The sequence below is a fragment of the Vulpes lagopus genome, chromosome 2 (genome assembly GCF_018345385.1).
Source record: "Vulpes lagopus strain Blue_001 chromosome 2, ASM1834538v1, whole genome shotgun sequence".
NCBI classification, from domain to species: Eukaryota; Metazoa; Chordata; class Mammalia; order Carnivora; family Canidae; genus Vulpes; species Vulpes lagopus.
In genome coordinates, this window is record NC_054825.1 from 162,555,886 (window position 1) to 162,565,551 (window position 9,666).

Genomic DNA, 9,666 nt, shown 5'->3' on the forward strand with positions numbered 1-9,666 from the left:
GCCCACAGTCCAGGAAACCTAGACTCCTCAGCTACTGGGCAGACAGACATGAACTTATGGGTCCACCCCAAGTCCACCAGCCTCCCCAGCAACTCTCCTCCACCATATGGCATTGTGCCAAAGCCACCTCACGAGCTGTGCATCAAATAATATATGCCGGAGCCACTTTGCCCAGTGCATTCAGGACACCTGGGTTTGGTTGGGGGCGGGGGGCTGAGGAGCCACACCTGCTCAGGTGTGGATAAGCCAATTAGAAGGTTGGGGAAATGCAGAAGAGCAGGCGTGGTGGCCCCAAGGGAGGTGGGTTGGGTTCATGTGAGGATGTCAGAGAGGCCAGTGTGAATGGAGCCCAGCAAGCAAGGGGAGCGAGAGGGAGGTGACACCAGAGGGAAGAAAGGCACCCATCTTGTGGGGCCTTACCTGGGGCCACAGGGAGGTAACTGTGGTTCCCTGAGGGACCCGGAGGCTGTGGGCAAAGCTAGGCAGAAGCAGGACAAGGCCTGATGTGGGTGTTCACAGGTCCCTTGAGCGTCTGTGTGGTCAGACCGCAGGGGTGAAGAGAGGTGGGGGGCCTGGTGCAGTGAGGATGGGGGTGGCCAGGGTGGAGGCAGGGAAGGGGAAGGAGTCCACTTCTGATACCCCTAAAGGGAGCCCCCAGGGTATGCTGAGCGACTGCATGTGAACAGAGGAGCAGACAAGACCTAGAATGGTCTGAACTTTGGCCCTAGTCTCTCGGCTAAGCAGCTTCAAGGAAATGTCTACACTCACCACATCCCCACACACACAAGGTGGGTGCCCCAGCCTTTCACCTCCCCAAGCCCCACTCAAGCCCACAATTTTTCACCAAGCCCCTAATGTCCCCTCCCCCAACACATCCATCCCCAAGCCTGGACCCGCCTGCCTCCTGGCTCTCACTGACTGTCCCCTCCTCTGTCCCCTTGCCCCAGGTGTCAGGCCTATGAACATCTGGACTCTCTTCATAGGCCTCCAGCCACCTTCATAGACCTCCAGCCCCCATTCTACCCGTCTACACCATTCCCCTCCTGCCCAGTAGGTCATTCCAAACTCAGAACTGCCTTTGCTCCTGGGTGCTCACTTCAGGGCAGTGTGCTACAAGCAGCTCTATGAACTTGAGCTCACTCTAAGAGCAGCACTCCAAAGACTGGTCTGTGATCTCTCTGCTGCTCCTCCGAAGGGACTGGACAGGTGTGTGGTCTCAGCTCTAGGGACAGGGTGAGCAGGGCCTAGACTGGATGTTATCTGGGCAGGTCTAGGGTGGGGCTGCAGAATTTTTTTTTAAGATTTTATTTATTTATTCATGAGAGATACAGAGAGAGGCAGAGACACAGACAGAGGGAGAAGCAGGCTCCCTGCTGGGAGCCTGATGTGGGACTCAATCCCAGGACCCTGGGGCCATGACCTGAGCTGAAAGCAGATGCCCCATGTTTATACTAGGTCCCAGCCTTCACTGGGTGACCTGATGTCACTCCCTCCTGCATTCTGTGCCTCTTAGTTAAAACAAGCCAGGATAGACTTAGTTAAACAAGCCAGGATAGACTCTAGAAAATTGCTCAGAGCCCTCCTATGGTCCTGAGACACGGGAAGACAACTTCAAATTCCCAAAGCGTTGAGTCATTTTAATAATGATCTCTAGCTCTGAGAAAGTAGAATCCAGATCACAAGCCTCAAAATGCATAATCAAGACTGCAAGATCCAGATTAAGGACTTCTATCCAGTCAACCAGTGTCTAAATTCATATAACAGGGAAGATTCTAGGAATTCATTCATGGAACTCAGGCTCATATCTCCCAGTCCAGCCCTTTAATGCACAATGCAGATTTGAAACTCCAGACTTCACACTCCAAAGTTAATCCATGAAATTTTAAGAGTCTAGACCCAGACTCTAGAATCCAGGCCCCAAAACTCAAAATTCAAAATCTACCATTCATCCTCCAGGCCCCAGGTTTCACACAGCAGATGTGAAAGTTTCTTACCTCAAGTCCTAGATTCCAAACACCAAATTCCAGGCTTCTAGTCTGGATTCTAAATTCAAAGGCCCTGGATCTAGAATCCAAGACTAAGACCTGTCACTCAAAGATCAGACTCTAGGACCTAGATTCCAGACCCAAACTCTAGAATTCAGACTCCAAAATCCATGCTCTATACTTCAGGTCATAAGTGCCTGACTCCAGATCTCCAAACTCAGAGTCCAGAGTTGGAGATCCACTACAGAAAGTGCAAAACCTAAGATCCAGAATCCAATACCCAGGCTCCAGAGTTAGGAGGCCCCGGAACCCAGATCCAGAATCAGAGATCTGAATCCAGAACCCAAAATCAGGAAGTGGAGATCCAGATCCAGAACCTGCTGTCCAAAATCGGAGATCCAAGGTTCAGAGTCCAGAATTTGGAGGTCCAGATGCACATCCAGAATCCAAGATTCAGAACCCTACTCCAAGTATGAGAAGCATGACTCTAGAATCCAATTTCCACACTCCAGACCCCAAATAGCAGGTTCCAGACTCCTGCTCCTATCTGTTGATCTCTGATTTGGGGCTCTTGCCCTCCTACCTCCTCTACCTCAAGGAACTGTCCCTGGCAAGGAATTCTTTTTTACAGACTCAGACAAAAGTTTCAACCTAATAAATGCTCATTAGGCCTTGTCCCCCACCCCAGTAGCCACCTAGGCGTCCCCGCCTGTAAACCTGACTCTCAGCCACCTCCCACCCCACCCTATCCCCTAGATCTGGGTGGGGCTAGAAGCTTATAAATTCAGGTATTCAGGTGCCTGCTCCCCTTCTTCTGGCATTCAAGCTGTACCACATGAAGCTGGAGGATCTAGAGGGGGTGAGATCTTTGAGACAAGAGTTGGGGTGGTGGAGGCTGGGATGGGGGAGTAGGGGAAGACACTCAGGGAGACACAGGTCTGGCCTGGTCTAGGGGAGACACTGGATGCCCTGGTCCCAGGGAGCAGACGTGAACTGCTCTGAGGGAGTAGAGTTTCAAGGGCACTTGTGTAGGTCCATGTGTCCTTTACTGAGGCCCCAAGTTGAACCTGAACCAAGAAAATGTCCTGGAAATGCCAGAAGGAGCTGCAGGGGTCGGGGGGAGGGGATGGAGTGAATCGGGAGAAGGATGTCCCCAAAATTGCTTGTACCAGAGCCAAAGACAAGGTCAGGAGTTATCAGAGGTTCAGGTCAACTCAGCTCAACACCCCCCCCCCCATCGCCACCTCCGGTGTCCCATGTGCCAGGCCCATGCTGGGCAGTGCTGGGGACCCAGAGAGAACCCTACTTGAGCATCCCTGGGGATCTGCAATGTGATGGAGGTGGACCAAGGGCAGTGAGATCCAGAGAAGATAGCTCTTAGGTCTCAGGACCTCCCAGAAGAGGTAGGAGCTGAGCCCTGGAGGGCCAATATGAATTTGGAAAACGAGGGGAAGTCTTTAATTCATTCTCAAAGCTTGGGACTGGACCCTTCACGGGGAATGCGGTATCCAGTTGGTCCAGGCCTGCCCACAGGAAGTTCTTAGCCTGGTGGGGGAGGCAGACACCCTGAGAATGGAGAAGGTCAGAAAATGCCTCAAGGAGGAAGGGGACCTTAAAGGGAATGGCATACTTTGGAGGAGGAACAGCCTGAGCAAAGGCATAGAAGCATGAAATCACAGGAAGGAAAGTGGGAGAAGCAGCTGCGTCTCGAAGGGCAAGGTCATGACAGACCCTGTCAGAGGGGCTGGTGGAGGGGGAGAAAACACTCATGTCCTCGAAAGTGAGGCAGGGGAGCTAGGACTTTATCCTGGAGGTGCTGGGGACCCATGAGAGCTGTAAGCAGAGTGGGACACAATCGACTCTGGGTGTGGGAAGACCCTTCAGGGAACAGGCTGGGAGAGTGGGAATTTGATTGGATGGACAGATGGCAGAAGGCGGCACGTGGTGGTGGGGAGGTGGGCACCCTGGAGGCCTGAGAGGAGGCTGGGATAGGGTATTCTGAGTCAGAGCCTCTATCGAGCATGGAGAGAGATCCAGGAGCAAGTGAGATGGTGCTGGGGTCTGACAGGCTGTGGGGGCACCTGAGGGTTTGTTCTGGTAACTGGAGGAACAAGAGGACCCTTGGAGATGGAGAACCTAGAAGGAAGAGCACTCTGGGGTGGGGGTGGGGCAAAGATGGTGGAAGAAGTTTCTCAAGTAGCTGGTGGGATGAGTTTGTGTCTGGAGGGATCCAGCAGGGCACAAGTGTCCAGTCTCACCCCAGTTCACTCTCTCCCCTCCCCAGACTTCAGCAGAACCTTCATCCCTGCTCCACAATGTGGCTTCTCCTTACCTTCTCCTTCTTGCTGACTGCAGCAGGTGAGGTGGGCCCAGGTCAGGTCTGGGTCTGTGGGAATGTAATGCCCCCACCCTCCATGCATCAGGAGCAAATCCAGACCTGCAATCTTCCACCATCCCCAACCCCTCCTCCCTGACCCCTTCCCTGCTGGGTCCTCACTCCACCCAGGAGCTGTCAGAGAACTGGGGCTGCTCTAGAGCCCCCATGCCAACTGGGGCCTCCTGCTGCTCCTGACAACAAGAACAACCCCGGGGTGACCGAGACCTGAGTTTGAGTTCTGGGGATGCCCCTTCCTTGCTATGTGACATTGAGGAAATTACTTCACCCCTCCCTACCCAGAGTGCCTTCTCTATAAGACAGCACCCACCTATGACAATAATGGCGAGGTTTCAATAGCATGATGCAGATAATGCCCATACTAAGTCTTTAACAAGTGTTAAGAGGCCAAGAACACAAACCATGGGCTTGATTCCAACTCACCGTGTTCTGGTTACTTAACATCTTTGTCACTCTGGATCCCCAACTCGACCATCGAGGTAAAAGCAGAGGCCCCCAGGGTTGTGAGGATTAATCTGATCCTGTATGCAAGGTATGAGAAGGTACCGGGTCTAGGGTACTGCCCTCCAAGAGCCTGTTAGCGAGCGAGTGCTGGGTATATGCAGGGCACTCGTGTGGATTAATGCCAGAGCTCACCTAAATCTCAAAACATCTCTGTGGAGTGAGCTCTGCTGGCTTCATTTCCAATATTTTTTTTAAAAGATTGTATTTATTTATACATGAGAGGCACGGAGAGAGGGGCAGAGACGTAAGCAGAGGGAGAAGCAGGCTCCTTGCAAGTACCCCATGTGGGACTCCATTCCAGGACCCCAGGATCATGAACTGAGCCAAAGGCAGACACTGAGCCACCCAGGTGCACCTGGCTTCATTTGACAGGGGAGCGGGCTGAGGCTGGAGAGAGGTGGCCACTATGTCAAGGTGACCCTGGGTGCAAGAAAACTCCGGACCTTGTTTAGCTACCACCCATGGAGAATTAAAGTATAACCTGATCCCTCTACTCTGGACAAGTTGAAGGTGGATTTTCATTATGCCCCCACATGACCCTCACCACTGGGGGCCCACTGAAGCTACCCCCTGCTGTCAGCCTCCCCTCAGTCTTCCAATGTACTGTCTCCTCTCTGCCTCCCTCCTGCCTGCTGCACCAGCCAGGGACTCCACCCTCTGCCAGTTGGTACTGGCTGGGTGCAGCCTCGATGCCCAGCTGTTCAGCTCACACCCTCCGTCCGTCTTTGGAGGACAACAACCCCACCCTTGCTTTCTTAAGCCCCCTGTCCACCACATCCACATTCCCCCGACCTTGCCAGGGACCTTGGCCCAGTTCCTGACCCTGGTAGGCAGAGTATGTGCATTTGGTCTGGCTGTGCAAATTCCTGCCCCAGGGTGGGTGTCTGTGTGTCTTGCTGTGACCTTCAGGGGTCATAACCCCCATTGCCCAGTAGTGGATCTCGGTCTTATGACCTTGAAATATCCCTGTTTAGGTAGCCTTATGCATGGTGCTCTGTGTGTGTGTGTGTGTGTGTGTGTGTGTGTGTTTGCATGTGGTGGGCTTTCAAAGCCCTGTGTGTCCAACTCCAGTCCACATGTGGGAACCAGGTCCCCTGTGTGAAATTTAGGTGTGAGCTTTGAGGTCCAAATCAGTGTCTGTGTGTGGGTGTGCACGCGCATACCCATGCCTGAACTGTCCAGATTCATACATACCTATGAAGGTCTGTGCTGTGATGATTTCTGAAGCTGCTAACCCATGCAGATGCAGGTGAATTTCAGCTTAAATTGCTCTCGACATCGGTTCCTAAGTTTGGAACACTGGCTGTGCCTCTAGGTTTGCCCATGACCTTGTGTGGCCACATGCGCATTTGGCTGAGATGTTCTGACTCTAGAGCCAAGACTGTGTGTCATACATACCGAGTGCCCACATCCACTTGATGGTCTATGACAGCTTGGTGACCTTGAATGGCTGGTTCCAAGTAGCCATCTTCCTGGTCCCGGTCTCCACTTCTCACCTCAGGGGACTTCTTGACTTCTGATCCTTTCCCACCTATGTGCTCTCCCAGAATCCTGTAGTACACGGGAAAGGGCCAAGGGCAGGGGGACAGTCCTGGAGCAAAGCAGCAGCACTTGTAAAAGCCAACAGAAGGCAGGGCTAAAAAATTCAAGGACAGGGATGTCTTCAGAGGTTGGAGGAAAGCACAAATGAAAAACACTCGTATGGGCAGAGTGCACGCAAAGGTGTGGGGCCCAGGGGAAAGCCTCTGTCCGCAGGGATCCTCCTCTGCCCCTTCTCCCAGCGGTCCAGGACGACACTGACAAGATACTGGGAGGCGAAGAGTGTGAGCCCCACTCCCAGCCATGGCAAGTGGCCCTCTTTGAGCGTGGACGGTTCAACTGTGGTGCTTCCCTCATCTCTGCGCACTGGGTGCTGTCTGCAGCCCACTGCCAAACCCGGTATGAAGGCAGGGCTCAAAGTCCTCAGGGGCACCAAGGGTCTAGAGATCAGAGAATCTCGGACTGTGAGGAGGAAAGAGCCCAGCCTAGGGGCTGAGTTCCAGGTGGCCGCACCTCCTTGGTCCCGAGAGGCCAGAGGCGGCCACTACTACTGGCTTCAGCGCCCCGGGCAGGGGCGGAAGGGCATCTCCAGATTCCCAAAGCGGGGGGACCCCAGCTTGCCCACTCTTTGATCTCTGTGCCTCCTGCTCGCTCCACCTGCGATAATCACCTGCCCGCACAGCTTCATGAGAGCGCGCCTGGGCGAGCACAATCTGCGCAAGCGCGATGGTCCCGAGCAGTTGAGGACCTTGGCTCGCGTCATCCCACACCCGCTCTATGAAGCACACAGCCATCGCCACGACGTCATGTTGCTACGTCTAACCCGGCCCGCGCGCCTCTCGCGGCAAGTGCGCCCCGTGGCGCTGCCCACGCGTTGCCCCCAACCGGCCGAGGCCTGCGTGGTGTCCGGCTGGGGGCTGGTGTCTGACCACAAGCCTGGGACCAAAGGGAGCACAGACTCACAAGGTGCGTGACAGGAGGGGCTGGGTGTCAGGCCTCCAGGGACCCTAGCCCTCCAGGGCTCTTGGGCGAGGCAGGCAAGGGCCTGAAAATACAGATTCACTCCAAGTCCACTGTCCTCCCCAGTGAGTCTCCCAGATGCCCTGCATTGTGCCAACATCAGTGTTATCCCGGCCGCCTCTTGTAACAAGGACTACCCAGGGCGCCTGATGGCCTCTATGCTGTGTGCAGGAACAGAGGGTGGAGGCACCGAGTCCTGTGAGGTCAGAGCCACGGGGTAGGGGAAATGGTTTGGGAGTTGGGATGGGGTAAGGTTGTGCTTGCTTTGGGCCACAGAAGATGTAGGCATAGGTTTGGGGATGGAGAAGAAAGAACAGTTAGAATGGGGCCAGGGGGAGACTGAAGATGAGGTTGAGTTGAGTTTGGGGTGGATGATATGGTGTTCGGTTTGCAACATCCTGAGCTTGAGTTAGGGATAGGAATGGGCTTGGTTTGATTTTTTTTTTTTTTTTTTAAGATTTATTTGTTTTCAGGAGAGAGAGAGCAGAAGGTGAGGAGGGGGCAAAGAGAGAGAGGGAGAGAGAGAGAATGTCAAGCAGACGCTCTGCTGAGCGCATGGAGCCTGGAGCCTGGAGCATGATGGGGGGCTCCATCCCAGGGCCCCAACCCAAAGTCAAGATCTGACGCTAATCAACTGTGCCACCCCGCACTCTGCTTTCATTTCTTTTTATTTCATTTATTCATGAGAGACAGAGAGGGAGGCAGAGACACAGGCAGAGGGAGAAGCAGACTCCTTGCAGGGAGCCTGATGTGGGACTGGATCCTGGGTCTCCAGGATCACGCCCTGGGCTGAAGGAGGCACTAAACCGCTGAGCCACCTAGGCTCCCCAAAACCTCAACCCCCCTGGTTTGATTTTAAATGGAAAATATGTTGGGTGGAATTGGGGACAGGGTACATTTTGTCTAGCATGTGACAGACATGATGACTGGGATTGGTTGTGTTGCCAGTGAGGATAGGCGTAGGTCTGGTTTGACTCTGAATGGGGAAGATGTAGGGGCTGGCCTGGGTTGGGGTTACACGGGGAGGACTGAACACGGGTTGGCCGAGTTGTATTGATTGTGTTGGCACGGGTTTCGGTTGGATTGGTGTGGCTTACATTGGGTTATATTGAGTTGGGGTGGGGTGGGATGGCATGCGGTGGGGTGGGGTGGGATTGGAGTTTGACCGAGATGGTCAATGGTGATTAGGATAAGGATGGGGACACTGGATCCAGAAGTTTCCCATTCAAACTCTCCCTTCTCCACACAGGGTGACTCCGGGGGACCCCTGGTCTGTAGGGGAGTCCTGCAGGGCATTGTGTCCTGGGGTGACGTCCCCTGTGACACTACCACCAAGCCTGGTGTCTATACCAAAGTCTGCAGCTACTTGGAGTGGATCAAGGAAACCATGAAGAGGAACTAACTATTTGGGCCTGACACCGGTGTCTCTGGCTGAGCACAAGCTCCCACAGCTGGCCAACAACCCCATCCTGACCTGGGACAGAAGGGACAGAATCAAGCCATCCCTCAAGACCTCATTTGTCCAAGGCCCACATGTTAGGACTTGTCCCGTCTTAGGCCAGAGCCGGTGCTCAAGGTCACCTGTTGAAACACTGAGATAACAAGAGTGCTGATGCAAGTTTCTCTGTAGGAGTTTCTGTGACTTTCTCCTGGCGATGAAGGGTATTGGGAACCAGACACTGGGAGCAGACCCAGAGCCTCTGTACGTTGTTCCTTTTCACCCACTGCCCCGATGCCTCCCTGAAGAGAAGTGGCTTGAAGGAGGGCTCCCTCCATTCCCATATGCATAGGATCAGCTGTGTAATCTTTAGGAAAAGGCCCAATGCCACTCAGCTCTGATTTCCCCATCATAAAACAGAGCTCATCAAATTGCTTACCTCACAGGGTTGTAAGGGATCAAATGAGGAAGTTCACATGAACTGATTCAAATAGTGCCTGCCCCTGGGCAAATATATCTCTGGACCCCAGTGAAAGGACCCAGCACACTCTAGATGATCAAGAATGACTTCATTTTCTTCGATATTTAGCTGTGGGCTTCCTGGTGGCCAGGCAAAAGGGCCAGTGCTCTCCTCCCCTTAGACACACAGCGGAGGCTGGTTACCCTGTGGCCGACTTTAATTTTACAGAAGAGCCAAGGGAATGTGCCTTTGAATTTAACATTGAGGCTGCAGATTTCTGGTTCCCGATTCTCAACAGAGATCACCCCAAAAGGTGATTTTCAAG

General features: G+C 53.6%; 2 protein-coding genes across 3 annotated transcripts in view; one reads left to right on the plus strand and one right to left on the minus strand.

Annotated features, from left to right (window-relative positions):
• Positions 1-6,385, minus strand: part of LOC121475667 (arginine esterase) — a 26,070-nt gene extending 19,685 nt beyond the window's left edge. The window contains exon 1 of one of the 2 annotated variants that reach the window (XM_041729165.1): positions 6,283-6,385. In XM_041729165.1, coding sequence (XP_041585099.1) covers positions 6,283-6,295 — 13 coding nt within the window. In that variant the 5' untranslated portion in view covers positions 6,296-6,385. Of the gene's footprint in view, positions 1-4,803; positions 4,901-6,282 lie in introns of those variants that run through there. The other variant, XM_041729174.1, reaches the window with a different exon arrangement.
• On the plus strand, positions 4,301-8,845 carry KLK15 (kallikrein related peptidase 15). The gene is made up of 5 exons (XM_041729212.1): positions 4,301-4,343; positions 6,666-6,822; positions 7,106-7,389; positions 7,510-7,646; positions 8,693-8,845. The coding sequence occupies exons 1-5, from the start codon at positions 4,301-4,303 to the stop codon at positions 8,843-8,845; spliced, it is 774 nt and encodes a 257-aa protein (XP_041585146.1).
• Positions 8,846-9,666: the final 821 nt, after the last annotated feature.

Excerpts from the sequence above, each read along its gene's own strand:
- KLK15 (XM_041729212.1), top strand. The coding sequence starts at position 4,301 with ATGTGGCTTCTCCTTACCTTCTCCTTCTTGCTGACTGCAGCAG. Across the intron at positions 6,823-7,105 it reads GCAGCCCACTGCCAAACCCG|CTTCATGAGAGCGCGCCTGG; the intron begins GTATGAAGGCAG and ends CTGCCCGCACAG. Across the intron at positions 7,647-8,692 it reads GAGGCACCGAGTCCTGTGAG|GGTGACTCCGGGGGACCCCT; the intron begins GTCAGAGCCACG and ends TTCTCCACACAG.